This window comes from Artibeus jamaicensis, unplaced genomic scaffold, assembly GCF_021234435.1.
Source record: "Artibeus jamaicensis isolate MK-2021 breed Jamaican fruit bat unplaced genomic scaffold, CSHL_Jam_final contig_519, whole genome shotgun sequence".
NCBI lineage: Eukaryota > Metazoa > Chordata > Mammalia > Chiroptera > Phyllostomidae > Artibeus > Artibeus jamaicensis.
In genome coordinates, this window is record NW_026521871.1 from 21,650,733 (window position 1) to 21,671,000 (window position 20,268).

General features: G+C 40.9%; 1 protein-coding gene across 3 annotated transcripts in view; it reads left to right on the forward strand.

Annotated features, from left to right (window-relative positions):
• Nucleotides 1-20,268, forward strand: part of XPC (XPC complex subunit, DNA damage recognition and repair factor) — a 40,356-nt gene that overhangs the window by 1,826 nt on the left and 18,262 nt on the right. For all 3 annotated transcript variants that reach the window (XM_053669509.1, XM_053669510.1, XM_037139369.2), the window contains exons 2-7: nucleotides 3,609-3,792; nucleotides 5,199-5,317; nucleotides 8,835-8,958; nucleotides 10,004-10,088; nucleotides 11,735-11,892; nucleotides 12,393-12,513. In XM_053669509.1, coding sequence (XP_053525484.1) covers nucleotides 3,609-3,792; nucleotides 5,199-5,317; nucleotides 8,835-8,958; nucleotides 10,004-10,088; nucleotides 11,735-11,892; nucleotides 12,393-12,513 — 791 coding nt within the window. The remainder of the gene's footprint in view (nucleotides 1-3,608; nucleotides 3,793-5,198; nucleotides 5,318-8,834; nucleotides 8,959-10,003; nucleotides 10,089-11,734; nucleotides 11,893-12,392; nucleotides 12,514-20,268) is intronic.

Genomic DNA, 20,268 nt, shown 5'->3' on the forward strand with positions numbered 1-20,268 from the left:
TCCAGCTAAACACTTTACCTGGGCACCAGCTTGGTATAGCTCCACATTCAGTCATTATATGCACTTGGGAAAATTATTCTGTGAAACGTAATACCATCTTGCAAAGTGGTTGTGGTTTTTCAGTGAGATAGCATATACAGTTCTTGGCATGGTCCATGTTAGGTAGTCATTTGGGCTAGCTCATATTAATTCATTTTAAATGTAGGTAAGGATGCGTCCAAGCTTAACTCATACTCTGCTAGTCAGCCCTGGCTGGTGTGGCTCTGTTGGAGCATTGTCCCAGAACTGAAAGGTTGTGGTTTCTGGTAGGGCATATAACCTAGGTTGTGGGTTCTATCCCCACTCTGGGTGCATATGGGAGTCAATCAGTGCTTCTCTCTCAAATTAATGTTTCTCTCTCCCTTCCTCTCTCCCTTGCTCTCTCTCTAAAAGCAATGAAAAAATGTCCTTGGGTGAGGATTAATTAAAAACAAAAAAACCTCTGCTAGCCAAAGGAGCTAGCAGTAATTTCCCAAAGCAGCTTCCAGGATCTGAAGAGCTGGAATCTTTGCTGGGATTGGAGTTTGCTGTGGTTGTGGTTTGGACTGTTGTTTCTAATAGCTCAACAGTGTAGGTTTTAACAGCACCTTAGTGCACGCAGTGAAATTAGTAGTGAACAAGACAGGCAAAGTTCTTACATCTCAGGCAGCTTGTAATCTTGGGGGGGGGGGTAGGTAGGACCGACAATAAGTTAAAAACGAATTTCTATGGTGATAAGAGCTATGAAGAAAGTAAAACAGGTTATTGTCATAAAATTGACATGAGGTTGGGGAAGAAGCAGCTAAGTCAGAATCAGTGGTTATGAAGGCTTCTGTGAGGAGGTGACATTTTTGAGCCAGTTATTGAATGTCCTGAAGGAGCCATTCATAGGAAGCTTTGGGGGGAAAGAGATCCAAGCAGAGGGAACGTTTAAAGATTCTTAGGTTGAAAAGAATTCAGACTTGGGATGTTGAACACACAATACAATATACAGATGATGTATTATAGAATTGTACACCTGAAACCTATATAATTTTAATAACCAATGTCTCCCCAATGAATTCAATTTAAAAATTATATAAACAAACATATAAATGAAGACTTTTAGGAAGGAATGAGCTTGGCCAGTTGGCTGGGTCCGTGAGTAAAGGGGTTCAGTAGAAGGAATTGAGGTGAGGAAGGTGGGCATAACCCTTAGTTTGGAGAGCAAGCTAAGGAATTTGAATTTTATTCCAAGTGCTATGAGAGGCAGCTGACAGGTTTAAGCAGGTGTTTTTCTTAAATCTCTATAGATGGCTGAGCAAACCACAGTGGTAATTCCTGCCTTGCTAAAATAACCACATTGAGTTCAAGGGGGCTAGTTATCCATATTAGATAGCCCTAGATCATGGAGAGTCCTGGAAAATAGCCTCTAGAATCTCTGGGACCAAAAAACCCCACAAAGAATAGAGAGCCCTGACTGGTGTGGCTCAGTGGTTGAGTGCTGGCCTGCGAATCAAAGGTCGCAGGTTCGATTCCCAGTCAGGGTACATGTCTGGGTGAAGGCCAGGTCCCCAGTAGGGGGTGCGTGAGAGGCAATCACACATTGATGTTTCTCTCCCTCTTTCTCCCTTTCTTCCTCTCTGTCTAAAAATAAATAAATAAAATCTTTTTAAAAAAGAATAGAGAAAAATATCATCTCTATTTCTACCATGCAGAAATAACCACCATTAAATAATGGTATTGGATTGGCCAAAAAGTCCATTACATTTTTTTCCATAAAATAAAACACGTTTTTCATTTTCACCAATAACTTCATGATTTGAATATTTTGAGTATGTTGTCTGTCTCCTGAGTGGTATAACATCTGTGCCTCTCAGTTAATGTCCAGATTTGATCGCCGTCAACTACAAATGGTCTACAAAACTGTGGAGCATCATTCAGCAAGAAATCTCCAGCACAAAACCTTGCAAACCACTTTTGACCTGTCAGTCAGTCACAGCATCTTCTCCATATACTGCACAAATCTTTTTTTGTGTTTCAGTTGGGTTTTTACCTTGCTTGAAATAATAAAGCATAATATGCTAAAAATGTTGTAGATTTTCTTCTACCTTCAATAAATGGCTATACAAAAATTCACCTATTTTGATACTTTTTTTAAGTGCATGCTGATATGACAGCTGTCACGATACAATTTAACAAAATGTCTTGAATGAAGTTAAAGACAACTAAGCATTACTAGAGCCATCATACGAAACAAATATAAGCAAACTTTTGGCCAACCCAATATATGGCTCAAAGTGGAGACTCTTTTTCCCCATGCAAAAGTAGGTTCTTGGGGAATGTAAATAACCCAAGAGAGTCAGCCAGACAAACCATAAATGAAAGGAATGAATTGATTTACTATCTTAGGTTAATATTGCAGCTCCCTTGGAACCTCAATTTAGGTAAAGTATTTTTGTTTTCCAAAATTAATTGAAGCAGAGTCAGGCAAAGGAAATTTATTTCAGATTCAGGATTTTGTGTGTGTGAATAGATTTGCAAAATAGAAAAAAATCCTTTTCTGCCAAGTCATTTAGAAATTATTCACTCATTAAAATAAACAGACCAGAGTTTAGAAACTCTAATTTAACTAAAACCAACATCTTAGGCATTTTTATATTTCTCTTCAACTGAAAAATTATTTTAAGAAAGTAGAGGTAATCACTACTACCTTATTCAAACCCCAAGCTTGCTGAGATGATTGGTGTACCAAGTGCCATTTGGGTTAGATTAGAAAGGTTTTTAAAAAGTATTTGTTTTGAGTAAATTTGAGCAAATCAAGAGTTTGATTTTTTTTTTTAAATCCTTACCAGAGGACAATTTTTTCATTGCTTTTTTTAGAGAGTGAGGAAGGGAGAGAGAGAGAAACATTAATGCTACAAAGAAGCATCAGTTGGTTGACTCCCATACACGCCTGGACTGGGGCTCAAACCTGCAACTCAGGCACCTACCCTGAACAGGAATTGAAGCAGCCCCACAACATTTCAGCTACAGGACAACGCTCCAACCTACTGAGCCACGCCAATCAGGGCCAGGGTTTGATTTTGAAAGACAGTGGAAATACATATTAGTAGAAATAAGGTTGTGGTAAAACTTGGTTGTGTTTATGAACTCAGAACATTTCACTTAATAGGAGAGGATTATCCCTAAAATGAATAGTCTTGGCAGGTAGTAAATAAGCAAAGGGGTTAGTCGACAGATTGATGTATTTTTCTTACTGGATATTCACAGAAACTTAAGATCTGGAAGTTAGGTTTTATCTGAGTTATGTGAGAGCCTCTCTGCAGCCTTAGGAGGAGTGGAATAAACTGCTGGTGAAGGAAGACCATCAGGTTTTTATGGGGAGCACAGTGTAGGCTGGACTGAGGTGGGAAGGGGCTGAAAGCTGGTTGTTGACCAGACATGGCATGGTGAGCTGGTAATAAAGATGCAGTTTCGAGGGAGGTTACAGGACAGGAGTTTTCATGACCCTGCCCATGAAACCACTCTGCATTTACCTTTCCTGTTGTCCCTCATCTGTTTTTACTGTCCCTTACCTGTTCCACATGGTCATCTAAATGTCTTTGAAGATGAAAAACCCCCCAAGGAGAGTCTGCTCTCAAAAACCTCACACGGGAAGAGGAAGAGGGGCTGCAGCAATCCTAGGGGCCCAGCAGATGGTCCAGCAAAAAAGAAGGTGGCCAAGGTGACTGTGAAGTCTGAAAACCTCAAGGCTGTAAAGGAGGAAGACCTCAGTGATGGGGAAGATTTCAGGTGAGAGGTCTTGACTGTTGCCATCAGGAAAGTGTGATTAATAAAACCTACTCTTTGTTCTTGTCACTAGGATCCATGGACAAGATTGGATCTTTAAACTTTTCTAGATAGAGCTCAGACTGCTAGTAACAGCCAGAAAGAATCTTAATGATTAAAGATTTTTACCTCCCAAACTTTTCAGACGAGGACAACGACAGCTTGCAGAAAGTGATTTATTTGCTCTCACACAGGTAGTGGGTAAAATCAGGTGAGACCCACGTCTTCGACTCCTGGTCCTGTGTTCTTCTGTTGCTCAAAGATACTACACATATAACGTACTTACCTGCCATTCCAACTTTCTCTCATACCACTCTCCTCCAGCACACTCTACCGCCCAGGGGGACTTTTCACCATCAACAGACCTGTGCTCATACTTCCCCATCTCTGAGCCATGCTCATATGCTCCTCCTACCTGAAATGCTTTCTTCCACCTTGAAGATGCAGATCAGAAGCCATCTACAGACTTCAGATTTTTTTTTAGAAATTATTTATTTATTTTTAGAGAGGGGGAAGGTAAGGAGAAAGAGGGAGAGATACATCAATGCACAAGAGAAATATTGATTGCTTGCCTCTCGCATGCCCCCAGCTGGACACCTGGTCTACAGCTGGATGTGTTCCCTGATGGATAATGTAATTGGGGACCTTTTGGTTTGTAGGATGATGTCCAACCCACTGAGCCACACCAGTTGGGGCCAGACTTAAGATAGCTTCAACTTAAGATGGTTTTATTGGGAAGTAACCCCATCATAAGATGAGGGTATTGCATATTAGCAACCATTTAGTCTTGAACTGATATGCAGCTAACTACTTACCTACTTACATGGCTAGGTGTCCTGGTTTATGTTATTTATGACATACCTATGTATAGTCACATCCCTACTTATCTGGAAATTACACTTCTACTTCAGTCTCCTTCTGTCATGTTTCCTGGGGCTGGGGGACCTTCTGAGTTGGCCCGTAGCAGGATCAGCAAGTGCAAATTACCGTTTCTTCTTTCTGGCATCCGACTATATGTACACACACATCACAGCTTTTACTTCTGGAATTCATGTTATACTGTGTTTTCTTGTAGCTTTTCCTATCTCGTTTCCAGACACAGCTATGTTTTCCTTCCCACAGCTCCAGGCTGCAGGGTTAGTGTTCTTTCTGTTTTGCCAGCATGTCTGTCTCAGACTGACCCGAGCGCATCTCAATGAGAATTTGAGGCTCATGCTGATGGAGCAAGCGAGGCTCCAAGCTCACAAGTGATCTTTAAATAATTGCACCAGATTTTCAATAAATAGGAGTCCTTAAAATTCCATGTAGTTTAAGTGTAATACTAGGATATTGGCACCTTCTTCATCTTCCTTCCTGTGGTCTTTATACAGGGACTTTACAAGTGCCTGCAAGAAGGGGCACCATCCAAAGAAAGAGGAGGCCATGGACAAAGACAGCCATGAAGGAGATGATGAGGAGGAAAGTGAAGATGACTGGGAAGAGGTTGAAGGTGAAGCATCTGTCTTTGCTTTCGGAACCGTCCAATCCTGTTTTTCTGTTTGACTCTGTTTGGAATCATGTCACTGATTGTGATCCTGTTGTTTTCTTTTGAAACTTTTTAAGATCCAAGATAAGGTTGTAGTAGGGACTTGCTTTTGATATAAGGAGAAATTCAACTCCAGGTTACTAGACCAGGTTGCATATTCTCTTCCTTTGCTGGCTGTTAATGCAGTAGATTATGAAATAAAGAGGCAACATCACTCTAGAAAGAGCAGAGGCAGAAAAAAAACCACAGATTTTTAAAGAGTTAGACCTGGGGTCAGAGCCCAGCTTTGCCCCTTATTATAGCTGTGCGAGAAGGAACTCCACCCATCTGAGGTGGTTTGCTTCATGGTTAACATCCAGTAAACAGTGCTTACTGTGAGCAGGCCAGGCTCTGGGCTTGTGGGAGCAGTGGGGGAGTTGCACATGTAACAGGCTGAGTGCAACATGTACTCACATAACCAGCTAACGTTATCATCCCTGAATCCTGTTGCCTAGCATGACTTTTTCCCAGCTGTCTGTCTGGAAGATATTCAAACCTACAAGAAAGTCGAAAATATGGTGTATGTACTCTTCATCTACATTCACTAACTTTAACGTTTTGCCATCTTTCAGTGAGTATGCGTTGTGGAAGCATTTGAAAGTAAATCCAGACACTTTGATACTTCACTTCTCAATAAATACTGCACCATGAGTTGTCTAAGAATGAGACATTCCACTGCATTGTAAAATACTATCGGCACTCCTAAGAAAAAGAAGAATAAATCAATCCCCAGCTGTTACAAACTACTCTTTATAGCTGTTTTTCCCCTTTTGTTCTAATCTAGGATCTGTTCAAGGTGTAAGCCTTGAATTGGTTGTCTCTTTAGTTTCTTGAACAGTCCCCCCGCCCACCATAAGTGGCCTTTCCTTTTCCACAGCACTGCCTTTTTTACTGAAGAGTTCTGGCCTCTTGTTGCGTAGAGTATATCAGGTTCTGGTTTTGTCTGATGAATCATCAGACATCTAATGGTGTTGTCACACTCGTTTCAGTATCCCGTGTATTTCTTATAAATTGTGAATTAAATCCAAAGTCTTAATTGAATTTAGACTAAACTTTTTAAAATTATATTTTGTTGATTATGCTATTACAGTTGTCCTAATTTTTCCCCACTTTGCCCTCCTCCACCCAGCACCCCCACTCCCTCAGGCAGTCCCCATGCCATTATTCATGTCCATGGGTCATGTGTGTAGGTTCTTTGGCTCCTCCATTTCCTATACTGTACTCTACATCCCCATGGGTATTCTGTAACTGCATATTTGTACTTCTTAATCCCCTCCCCTCTTCACCCATTCCCACACCCCCCTCCTCCCATCTGGCAACCATCAAAACGCTCTCTGTGTCCATGATCCAGTCTCTGTTCTCCCCCTACACTGTTGTCTACATGTGTGTCATCCATACATGTAGACATGTTCTTTGACTATTCCCTTCCCCTTCTTTCCACCGTTGCCTTCCTCCCACCCCCCTCCCCTCTGCTGTGAGTTCATTCCATGTTTCCAGGTTTTTGGTTCTGTTTTGCTCGTTTGTTTATTTTGTTCATTAGATTCCACATATGAGTGAAATCATATGGTATTTGTCTTTCACTGCCTGGCTTATTTCACTTAGCATAAATGGTCTTCAGTTCCATCCATGCTGTCACAAAAGGTAGGAATTCTTTCTTATTTCTTTCTACTATATAGTATTCCATTGTGTAAATGTATCATAGTTCTTTAATCCACTCACCTACCAATGGGCACTTGGGCTGTTTCCAGCACTTGGCCATTGTAAATAGCACTGCTATGAACATAGGGGTGAATAAGTTCTTTTGAATTAGTGTTTTTGGGATTCTTAGGGGATATTACTGGCAATGGAATCACCAGGTCAAAAAGCTGTTCCACTTTTAATTTTCTGAGGAAATTTCATACTATTTTTAATAGTAGTCAACCAGCCTGTGTTCTCACCAGTGGTGCACCAGGGTTCCCTTTTCTCCATCTCCCCACCAACTCTTATTGTTTGTCCATGGCCATTCTGACCAGTGTGAAGTGGTGTCTCATTGTGGTCTTAATTTGCATCTCTCTGGTGGCTAGTGACACTGAGCCATTCTCCCTCTCTAATAACTATCTCTGGGGTAATGCTCTGATTCTCAGCGATTATCTTGTTCCCCAGTAATTTTTACTTAGCAGTTTTAGAATGCATTAATGATCATGACTAGATCAAAAAGTATTATATTGAGGATTGCAAAGTGGTAATTATTGGATTCTATCATTTTATATACATTTAATATCTGAGTGATCTATAAAAGAATTATATTATTAAAGAATTTTTTTTACAGATTACATATATTACCATTTATCATCTTTTTGAGCTTCATGTTGTCCCAAATTTGGCTAGTGGAAGCCTCGTTAAGCTAGCTTCCCTACCATGCCTTTGTGACATGACCTCACTAGTTGTTGAGAACACATGTGTTTTCTGGCTCAACAAGGTGTTCTAGTCTCACTTTATACTTTTCTTGCTTCAGACCTGGAATCAACCTTTTTTTTTCCTGGTTCATTTTAGTGAGGACTGGTATATAGAAACCAAAATCTTCTCATCAGGTGTGTTCATTACAAAACAGGTGTTACTGCTTCTAAGCCCAAAGCTTCTTTATTTTTTTAATATTTTATGTATTTACTTTTAGAGAGAGAGGAAGGGAAGGAGAAAGAGTGGGAGAGAAACATCAAAGTGTGGTTGCCTCTCGTGTGTCCCCTGCTGGGAACTGGCCTGCAACCCAGGCATGTGCCCTGACTGGGAATCGAACCAGCAACCCTTTGCTTCACAGGCCCATGCTCAATCCACTGAGCTACACCAGCCAGGGCCCAAAGCTTCTTTATAAGAGCCCTTTGCTACCGAAGTTCACAGATCCATTTCAGCAAATTCAGTTTATTTCAGCTAGTGTTGATGTAGTGGGCAGTGTAGGGGATGAAGAGATGAAGAAGATGTATTCCTTGTCATTACAAATTTACAACTAAGACTGAAAGACACCTAAATCATCACTTCATACAAAGTAAATTGTGCTGTTATGTAGTGATGAAAAGATAGGAATTGTTTTCACTTGCCTTTCCTTTTTTTTATGAAAAGAATAAGAATCTTAGCACTGAAACACATGAGCGTCAGCACCTTGGTAGCAGGGGCCTGTATCTAATTCAGCTCAATGTCTTTGTGTCTTCGTGTCCTCCTTTTGTGCTCTCAGGACTACTTCTCTGTGGGTGAAGTGAAACGAATACATGTCAGCACAATGCGTGGCAGGGGGGTTGTTTTTGTTTTTTAGGTATTCAAAGCGTAGAAGGAGTACTTACTTCTGTGAGTTGTCCACCTTGCATCTGTTTCTCACTTCCTCCTTCCCATCCGAACCTCGATTTTGTTCACTGTGGTAGCTATTATCATTACTATTATTATTATTGTTGATTTTTTAAATTACTGTTGATAGAACTCAGTGAGCTTGTGCCGGGTGATGGGGGAGAAAATGCAGCTTTCTCTCAATCGGTCCTGCCTGTGAAACCAGTGGAGATAGAGATTGAAACACCGGAGCAGGCGAAAGCAAGAGAAAGAAGGTAAGATCAGGCACTGCTTTTAGATTCCTGTCACTTATCATTGGCCACAGCTGTCACTTAAGTGAAAACTTCCAAGAAACACTTAGGAGGCCCAGGATGAGTACCAAAGTGGGAACCTTGGGTCGGGGAACCCTGGGCTCATCTTCAGGACTTCAGTGAGAAACCTCGTGTCCTGGCTGGGGTAGGGAGATGAGGAGAGAAAACACCTCTGTATTGAACCACTTCTCTGTGCCAGGGTTGTCCATTATCTTGCTTAATCTTTAGAGTAGTATGTGAGGGAGGAGCCAGAGGCCCAGAGAGGTTAAATATAATTTCAGGAATCGTTCACCAGTAAGTGGATGAGCCAAGCTGTAAATCTCTGTCAGGTTGATGCAGGAAGTCATGCTTTCCTCACACATCACTCCGCAGGACTTGAAACAGTGCCCTCTGTGGTGTGGAGCCCCTATTTCACCCCAGTGTCCCCAGTACCTCTGTAGCTTCTGATGGCTTGGGAACATGGAGCATAATACCTGGTAGTTTATTGGTCATAGGGTTCCACTGTATGATGGGCACATTATTATTAGCCATGCAGAAGGAATATAATAGAAGTCATTCAAGATGCATCGAATTTTCTTAAAGGTGCATGGGACACAGACCTGAAAGAGATTTTACACCAGAACAGCATAATGCAAATGAGAATACATTAACTGAACATAAAGGTGGTGGTTGCTAAGGAGGGAATGGGTAGTTGGAAGGTCAGGCAGTCAGAGAAGACTTCCTGGAGGGGGTGAGTTTTGACTCATGTGCATGAGGCATGATTTGGGGCAGGTTTAGAGGAGGGCAGTATGGGCAGAGAATGTCCTGAGCTAAGATTTGTAGGTGAGAAGGAGTAGAAAGCTGTGCAGAAAATAGGTAGCTTTTAAAAAATTTACTCAAGTATCACAGCCTTGTATAGGAAGACAAGGAGAACGATTCATATGCCATTATAAATAAAAGGAATTAACTGGGGGTGGAGTGAGGTTTCAATTTCCCAGTTCATTCTCGGATTTTTCAATGTACATTGCAGTGAAAAAATACGAATGGAGTTTGAGACAAGTCTTCGGAGGCTGATGAAACGTTTCAGTAAAGAAGTCCAAGAGAACACACACAAGGTAAGGGCGGGAACGAGGGAAAGGACCGCGTTCCTCTGTTTCGGGGCGGGGTGCTGTGGCGGAAAGAACTGGGGTTTCCAGTCAGTGAAACCTAGGTCTCATTTCTGACTCTCTTACTCACTATGCGACCTTGGCAAGTTTCTTACTCTCTCTGAGGCTTAGTTCCCTCATCCTTGAAGTAGGGGGTAGCAGTAGTGTCTTCCTCAGAGGGCGGTTGTGAGGATTAAGCAAATGACACATGTAAGGTGCACAGCACAGTGCCTGGCACGGAGCAGGGGCTAAATAACAGACACCATCCATCTCTTCCTTCCACTGTCTAATAACACTAATCTAATGACAGAATCTAATAATTCTGATCTCAGCTGAAGTCACTGGCTTTTGACTTCATCATGGTTACTGAACATGTTTTATGGACCTAGCAAGGTTCTTGGCATTGTGGGGAGAGAGCCTTGCATAAAGTTTATTTCCTTCGATTAAAGGGCTTCTGATCTCACAAGATGGAACAAGAAAAGCCTCAAAACAGAGAAACTTGACTTGGAAGAAAGAAAGAGCTCAGTGTGGGTGCGAATAGCTGAGGAAGGCTTTATTTAGGAGTAAGAACAGCATGTTGATATGGGAGAGGACAAAGTCTGGGAAGATGGCTCTCACCAAGTTGCAGAGGGGGTGGGGGGCAACCAGTTTGCCTGCAACTTGGAGGGTGTGTGTGTTGGAGGCCAGATGAGAGTGTGGCCAGGGAGGACTTTGGTTTTTCTTCCACTTGGCAGTGGGCAGCAGAGAAGGTGGTGATAGGATGGATGGAGGAGACACTCCACAGCAGCCACAGAAACCTAGAGGTGAAATGTGCACATAGCGAGAACAGAGAGGAGATGAGATGGGAACTGGCGTGGTGCCCATCTCACAGCAGCCTCGGGGAGTAAATGAGATAGCCATGATTCTCATACCTCTTGGAACTGCAGAAGAAAGAAAGAGACCAAGATTTGAAGCCTCAGTGAGAGGAGAAGGGCAATGCCATTGATTGAAATAGGGAGGCTATGAGTGGGAAGGAAGACCAATTTTGAAGTGAAAATTATGCAAATCTGTATGTGAAAGAAGGGGATGACAGTCACACGATGATTTCGATAGGTTGAGGAAGGGTGGGCGCGGAGGTCAGAGACTGGTGTAGGGTCAGAGGTGAGACTGGTGTAGGGTCAGAGCAGGGCAGGGTGGGTTGAAGCACACACATGGAGATGCCGGCAGCTGTGCAGTGAGCCCCTGCTCTCCCCTGGCTTTGACAGTTACTAGCCTGTGAGCAGTCTTACTGTTCTTTTCCACTACTCACTTTTCCCCCAACACTCCTGAGCACACCTCAGACATTGTAGCATTTCATCCATAGTCCCTTCAGTGTGTATCTCTAAAAGACAGGCCTCTTGGAAAAAAAGAAGTTTGTATTTTGAGATTTGGGATTCTTTGAGGGATTGAGTATCTGGATAGAAGAGGGGGTGAGACAAAAATCTTGGCAAATGGCCAATGTTGGTATTTTTACTTTTTTTGTATGTAGAAATGCCAACAAATATTTCCTGTCCACAAAATGCCTTTTAATTTGACAACAAAAATTTGTCTGATTTTTAGCCTTTCTTCCATGTCTTCCTTCTTCTCTTTCTTCCCAGGTTCACCTTTTGTGCCTGCTGGCAAATGGCTTCTATCGAAACAGCATCTGCAACCAGCCTGATCTGCAGGCTATTAGCCTCTCCATCATCCCAGCCCACTTCACCCGAGTGCCTCCTCAAGACGTGGATATCTGCTACCTGTCAAACCTGGTGAAATGGTATGGTCCTCTGGCCGGTGTGGCACAGCCTTGGCGTAGGATTTGTGTCTCAGAGGATGGGTGCAGGTCACTTCTACAGGTGTCCCCTGAAGTGATCCTGTAAGCCAGACAGTGGGCATGGCATTGAGTGTAAGAAATGTCAGGCATGATCTCTGTCCTGGAAGAGCTCTAGGTTGGCCAGTAAGACGAATACACCCAATTAGAGTGTATTAATTAGAGTAGGGACCAGTGCTCTGGAAGAGGTGTGCTGGGAACTGTGGGCACATGGAGCTGGGACACTTACCTCAGCTGCAGGGTCTGGGAAGGCTCCTGGGAAGGTGAAGTCTAAATTGGGTCTTACTGATGAGTAGGAGTTAGCCATATGGGGTGGGAAAAGTAGAATAAAGGCAGGGACTCACAGTTCCCTTTCCAGACTTCCCCTTCCGGTTTTCTTGGTACAAAGAACAGAATCCCTCTTTGCTCTGGCCTCTTACACGAAGGAATGTCCGGCTTCTCTCCAGGTTCATTGGAACGTTTACAGTTAACTCTGAGCTTTCAGTCAGTGAGCAAGACACCCTGCAGACTACGCTGGAAAGGAGATTTGCAATTTACTCTGCACGAGATGATGAGGAATTGGTCCACGTGAGTGATTCTTCACGGCAGTGCTATTTTTATTAGAACTGTTAGCCAATGACAGTGGTAGTCATGTGCCAGATGTTGTTCCAGGTGTTTTACATGTTTTTCCTTATTCAGTCCTCATAAAATAAAGAACAGGTACTCAAACTTAAAGAGGCCAAGGAACTTTCTTAGGTTCATTGACTTGGCAAGTGATGGAATCAGGGTTGGGACCAGTGTGTGAGTTTAAGGCCTGCACTCTTCCCCATCTATTAGGTGGTGGCCTGGTGTGTTAAAGCACTGGATTTTTGGTCAGGTGCCCTAGGATTGTTTCCGTTAACTATTCAGAAATTGTGTTCAGAAGATCTAAGGAAATGTTTCATGTTGGCTGCTGAAATCCTTAAAGAAGTATTTCCATACTTTCTAGTTTGAGTGACAGTGTTGGCAGGCAGCCAATGCAATTTTGTGTCTACCAAAAGCAGTTCTGGTGAAGAGCTCTTAACGTGTAAAACAGGCTTTTTCAAATGCTCGAGAATAACCTTAAGTAAGGCTCTGAATAAAACAAAAATAGAGGTAGATATATGGATGATACATTCCAGGAATCTGTCCCTGGAAGATTCCTGTGAATAGACACCTTTGTGCCTGAGCCCCAGATTCCCTGTTTGTTAGGGAAAAGGCAATATTTTTGGTATCTTTAGAGGCTAAATGACTGACATCTTTACCTCTCTCCTTCTGATTTGGTTTGGTAAGGTCTGGCCAGTAATTATGCTATAACACCACCATCCAGAGAGAAACATTAATATTTGAGTACTGTTCTCCAATATTTGTTCCTGTGCATTTGTGTTTATATACATTTATTTTCATTTGTGGAGTTTTTTTAAAAGCAAAATCATATGGGGTTTTTTTTTTAAGTAAACAATTCAGTGACATTTAGTGCATTCAGAGTTTTGTACAACAACCGCCTCTATTTCCACAATATTTTGGGGTTGCTACCCCAAAAGGAAATCCTGTACCCATTACACGGTTACTCCTCATTCTGCCTCTTCTACCCCCTCAGGCATTCGGCAACCACCAACGTGCATTGTCTAGTGATTTACATATTCTGGACACTTCATATAAAAGAAATTGTACATGTGGTGTTTTGTGTCTGCCTTCTGTCACTTAGCATGTTTTCAAAGTTCATCTGTGTTTGCAGATTGTATGAGTACTTCATTCCTTTATATGGTCGAATACTATTCCTTTGTATGGAAAGACCACATTTTATTTACCCATTCATCAACTGATGGTTTTTAGATAGTTTCCACCTTTTGGCTGTTGTGAAGAGTATTACCATATACATATGTACATGTATTTATCTGAGTGCTTGTTTTAGTTCTTTTGGGTATATACCTAGGAGTGGATTTCCTGAGTCATATGGTAATTGCAGGTTAAACCTGACTGCCACATATTTCCACAGCAGCTGCACTGTTCCACCAGCAATATCCAAGGGTTCCAATTTCTACAAATTCTCACCAATACTTATTTTCCTTATTTCTATTTATTTTTTTAAAGATTTATTTATTTATTTATTTATTTTTAGGGGGGAGGGAGGGAGAAAGGGAGAGAAACATCAATGTGTGGTTGCCTCTAGCACACCCCCTACTGGGGAACTGTCCTGCAACCCAGGCATGTGCCCTGACTGGGATCAAACCACCAACCCTTTGGTTCTCAGGCCAGCACTCAATCCACTGAGCCACAGCAGCCAGGGCTCTGTGTTTTTATTCTAGTCATCTTTATGGGTATGAAGTAGTATCTCATTGTGATTTTGATTTACATTTCCCTAATAACTAATGATAGCATATTTTCTTGTGTGTATTGGCCATTTATATATCATCTTTGGAGAAACATCTATTCAAGTCTTTCGCCTATATTTTGATTGAGTTCTTTGTCTTTTTGTTGTTGAGTTGTAAGAGTTCTTTATATATTTTGGGTATTAGACACCAATCAGGTATATGCTTCGCAAATATTTTCTCCTATTGTTTAGGTTGTCTTTTTACTTTCTTGATAAAGACCTTTGATGTAGAAAAGATTTAATTTTGACAAAGTAAAAAATTTTTGTTTGTTTCTTATACTTTTGGTGTCATATTTAGTACTCCCTTGTCAAATCCAAGGTCATAAAGATTTCCTTCTTTATTTTCTCCTAAGAATTTTACAGTTTTAGCTCTTAAATGTACGTCTTTTATCCATTTTGTTAATATTTGTATGTGATGTGAGGTAGGTGTTCAACTTTGTTCTTTTTGCATGTTGGGTATCTAGTTGTCCCAGCACTATTTGTTGAAGGACTGTTCTTTCAACTATTTGTTAAATTATTTTTTCTACTTTTTGAAAAGAGAAGTTTTTCAATGAGGATTGAATGGTCTTGCACTCTTGTCAAAAATCCACTGGCGTAGGTGTACGGGTTAACTTCTGGCTTCTCAGTTTTATTCCATTGATCTGCATGTCTCTCCTTATGCCAGTACCACACTGTTTGATTGCTATAACTTTGTAGTAAGTTTTGAAATTAGGAAGTGTGAGTGAAACTTTGTTCTTCACTTAAAATTTTGTTTTGACTATTCAATGGCCCTATGCAGTTTCACATGAATTTGATGATCTGCTTTTTCATTTCTATTTTTTTTAAAAAGGCCATTGGGATTTTGATAGGGATTACATTGAATCTGTTGATTGATCTGGGTAGCGTTATAGTATTACGTCTTCCAGTTCACTAACATAGATGTCTTTCCACTTATTTTGTGTCTCATTTCTTTATGCTGTATATTGTGGTTTTCAGTGTATTTGTCTATCACTTCAGTTAAATTCTTTCCTAGGTATTTTTTTATTCTATCATAAATAATACTGTTTTCTTCATTTCCTTTTTAGATTGTTCATTGCAGGTGAGCAGGAATACAGCTGATTTTTTATGTTGATCTTATACCTTAAAACTTTGCTAAATTTACTCATTAGCTCCAGTAGCTTTCTTGTACATTCTTTCATATTTTCTGTGTATAAGATCTTGCTATCTATAAATAGAGATAATTTCATTTCTTTTCCAGCTTGGATGCCTTTTGTTTCTTTTTCTTGTCCAATTTTTCTGGCTACAACTTCCAGTTCAGTTTAGAATAGCATTGGTGAAAGCAGGCGTCCTTGTCTTGTTCCCAGTCTTGGGGCTGGAGAAAACTTTCACTCTTCACTGTTGAATATCTTGCTAGCTGTAGGTTTTTAATCAATTTTTGTAGTTGTGTTGAAGTTTCCTTCTATTTCTTGTTTTCTCAGTGTTTTTATCATTCAAGTGTGTTGGATTCTGTCAAGTGCTTTTCCTCTGTCATTTGAGAGGATTGTGGTTTTTTTCTTTATTCTATCAATGTAGTGCTTTGCATTGATTGTTTTCTTATGTTAAACCAGCCTTACCTTCCTGAGAATAAATCCCACTTTTTTATGGTGTATAATTTTTTTTGCAGTGTAAGCCAAATATTTATTCTAAAATATGTATTAAATCTAAAGAGCACAGTAAATTATACAACACAGAATACCAATTTAATTTTATTGAATAAGAAATATTCAAAACAGAATGCAGCCATATTATTTTTGAAACCTTTTGAATAAGAACAAAACTGGATATAAAATGGCATATTAAAAAAAGGAAATAAAATCTGGTCATGTGTGAAAATAAGTATACACTACGCACAAGTAGAATTTATACCATATATGTCCACATTCAGATTTAATTGATGTCATCCACTATATCAGTAGACTAAAGAAAAATAATTGTGTGACCTTATTAATTGAAATAAAACAAGCATTTGATAAAACTCAACACCCGTTCATGAAAGAAAAAACATATTGTAATTTAGGATTAGAGGATAACTAACTTAACTTAATGAAGAGTACCTAATAAAAAACCTTCAGCTAAGATTATACTTAGTAGTGAAATACCAAATGATTTCTTCCTAAGATCAGAAATAAGACAAAATATCTGCTCTAACTGCTCTTATTCCAAATAGTCTTGGAATTTCTAAGCAGTATCATAAGCCGAGAAAAAGAAAAGACATGTTAATCAGAAAGAAAGAAATAAAAACTGCCTCTATTTTCAGATGGCATTGTTGTATACATAGAAAATCTCAAGATATCTACACAAAAAACCCTTGAAAATCTCTTAGAACTAATTCATCAAGTTCATGGTGTACTAGATCAACTGCAAACATCAATAAGTTTTTAAATATATTTTATTGATTGTCCTATTACAGTAGCCTCATTTGTTTCCTCTTTACTCCCTCCGCCCTGCACACTCCCTCCCACCGACATTCCTTCCCCTTTAGTTCATGTCCATGGATCATACATATAAGTTCTTTGGCTTCTACATTTCCTAACTATTCTTAACTTCCCCCTGTATATTTTCTACCTACCATTTATGCTACTTATTCTTTGTACCATTTCCCCCTCTCTCCCCCCCTCCCACTCCCCTGCAGATAACCCTCCATGTGATCTCTATTTCTGTGGTTCTGTTCCTGTTCCAGTTGTTTGCTTAGTTTGTTTTTCTTTTTGTTTTAGGCATGGTTGTTAATAACTTTGAGTTTGTTGTTATTTTACTGCTCATAGTTTCGATCTTCTTTTTCTTAGATAAGTCCTTTTAACATTTCATATAATCAGGGCTTGGTGATGATGAACTCCTTGAATTTGACCTTATCTGAGAAGCACTTTATCTGCCCTTCCATTCTAAATGAAAGCTTTGCTGGATAGAGCAATCTTGGATGTAGGTCCTTGCCTTTCATGACTTGGAATACTTCTTTCTAGCCCCTTCTTGCCTGTAACGTCTCTTTTGAGAAATCAGCTGACAGTCTGATGGGAACTCCTTTGTAGGTGACTGTCCCCTTATCTCTTGCTGCTTCTAGGATTTTCTCTTTATCATTAGTCTTGGCTAATGTAATTATGATGTGCCTTGGTGTGTACTTTCTTTGGTCCAACTTCTTTGGGACTCTGTGAGCTTCCTGGACTTCCTGGAAGTCTATTTCCTTTGCCAGATTGGGAAAAATTCTCCTTCATTATTTGTTCAAATAACTTTTCAATTTCTTGCTCTTCCTCTTCTTTTTCTGATGTTGGAACATTTAAAGAGTTCCTGGAGGTTCCTAAGCCTCTCCTCATTTTTTTGAATTCTTGTTTCTTCATTCTTTTCTGGTTAAATGTGTCTTCCTTCTGGTCCACACCATTGATTTGAGTCCCAGTTTCCTTCCTGTCACTGTTGGTTCCTTGTACATTATCCTTTATTTCACTTAGCATAGCCTACATTTTTCATCTAATTTGTGACCACATTCAACCAACTCTGTGAGCATCCTATTTACTAGTGTTTTGAACTGTGCATCTGATAGGTTGGCTGTCTCTTCATCACTTAGTTGTATTTTTTCTGGAGCTTTGATCTGTTCTTTTATTTGGACCATTTTTTTGTCTCAGTGATAAGAGGTGGAGCCTTAGGTGTTCACCAGGGTGGGGCAACCCACATTGCTGTATGTGGGGACAGGGGCCAAGAGGGAACAATGGCGCTTGCTCTGCTGTCAGCTGGCTTTCTGCCACTTCCCCTGCTTCCCACAAGCAAATGGGTTCTTCTGGTGCCGATCCCCAGGTGGGTGGGTTTGTGTACGTTCTAGGACCCTATGAGTCTCTCCAGGGAACTCTCCCTGTGAGGCTGGAAGTTTCTACTGCTGCCACCTCAACCCCCACATGTTTTTTCAGTCAGAGATTTGAGGCTTGTTTTCTCCGCACGGGGATCCTGGGTTGTTTGTTCTGTCTTACTCCCCAGTTGTTCCTCCCAGTTTATCTGCACTTGAATGTGGGACCACCCGCCCCACCAGCCACTGCCTCACCTGGTCTGCCAGCTGCAGCCTTGCCTGCCCTGGTCCTTCAGCCACCACTTTGCCTGGAGTCCCCTCTCCTGGCTGCCCGTCTCCGCCCCTCCTATTGGCCTGGATTTTCTTCATTAACTTCTTGGTTGTTGGACTTCCTTGCAGTTCGATTTTCTGTCAATTCTAGGGGTTTTTTTGTTTTGTTTTGTTTTTAAATTGTTATCCTCTTTTTGGTTGTGGGAGGAGGCATGGATGTTTCTACCTCCATCTTGGCTGGAAGTCCAATTTTTAATGTTACTAGATTTAGTTTGCTAAGTATTTTGTTGAGGATTTTAGTGTGTATTCATAAAGAATATTGGTCTGTAGTTTTCTTGTGATATCTGGCTTTCATATCAGGGTAATACTGGCCTCACAGAATGAGTTGGGAAGTTTTCCCTCTTCTGTTTTTTTGGAGGAGTTGGATGATTCTTGTTAATTCTTCTTTAAATATTTGGTAGTACTCTTCTGGTCCTAGACCTTTTTTTGATGGGGAGGTTTTTGATTTCTGTCCCAATTTCTTGTTAAAGGTATATTCAGATTTTCTTTTTTTCTTGAGTTAGTTTTGGTCATTTCAGTATCTTTAGGATTTGTCCATTTCATCCATTTATCTTATTTTCTGTATAGGAATCATATGGCTTTGCAACTTAATTGTTTTTCCCTTGGCACCAATGTACACGGGCAGATTACTTACTAAAGGTGATGACCATGCGTATTTGTGTAGCACCGGATTGCCTCTGGAGTGGTGTCACATACATGACCTTATTTGTAGTCCTGTGAGGAAGACGCAGCAGGGGTTGTTACAGATGGAGATATCTAGGTGTAGAGAAGTCACTCAGCTAGTTGAATGCTCCAGTGAACACTCAGTTAAATTTAGGTGAGTACTCAGGTATCCATACTTTTACGTATGTGCTTCAGTGCCATGCTGTACACAAAGAAGCTAAGAAATTATTATTGGTACATTAATAACTATACCAACTAATTGATAGTATGTTGTCAACTGAAAATGAACTATAGCTATTATCTGGATTTTTCAAGGTTTTTCACTAATGCCCTCTTTCTGTCCCACGGTGTAACCCAAGGTGCTCTGTAGCATTTCCTCACCCTGTCTCCTGAGTCTCGTCCAGTCTGCCGCAGTCTCAGTCTTCGCTTGCCCCTCACTACCTGGATGGTCTGGGAGAGTGCTGCTTAGGAGTGTTGTAGCTTGCCTCTCGGTTTGGGTTTCTCTGATGGTTCCCAGTGTTACCTCCAGAAAAAGCAAGGCAAAAGTAATTTTTTCTTTTTTAAAAGATTTTATTTATTTATTTTTAGAGAGGCGGGGAGGGATGGAGAAAGAGAGGGACAGAAACACTGATCAGTTGCCTCTAACACCCCCACTGGTGACGCGGCCTGCAACCCAAGCAATTGCCCTGACCAGGAATCGAACCAGCGACCTTTCACTTTTTGGAACAGCACCGAGCCATGCCAATCAGGGCAATTATTTTTTTCAATATAATGTGGCTTTTCACAGAAAACCTCCCTTTTTATTTTTCCTTTTCACCTTTGGCTTTCTCAGTAGGCCTGAGAAATGTTGGAGGCCTGAGAGCTGTGTAGGAAGATCTTGCTCAGGTGCTTTATCACTGTTGCTGTATTGGAGGTTAATTCCCTGGAGGAGGCTCCCATCCTTACAGGTTAGCAGCATGTTTAAAAATGCAGCCTGTGCCCTGGCTGGTGTGGCTCAGTGGACTGAGCACCGACCTAAAAACCAAAGGCTCGCTGGTTTGATTCCCAGTTAGGGCACGTGCCTGGGTCGCGGCCAGGTCCCCAGTGGAGGGCGTGGTGTGTCAACCACACATTGATATTTCTCTCCCTCTCTTTTTCCCCTCCTTTCCTTTCTCTCTCAAAGTAAATAAAATCT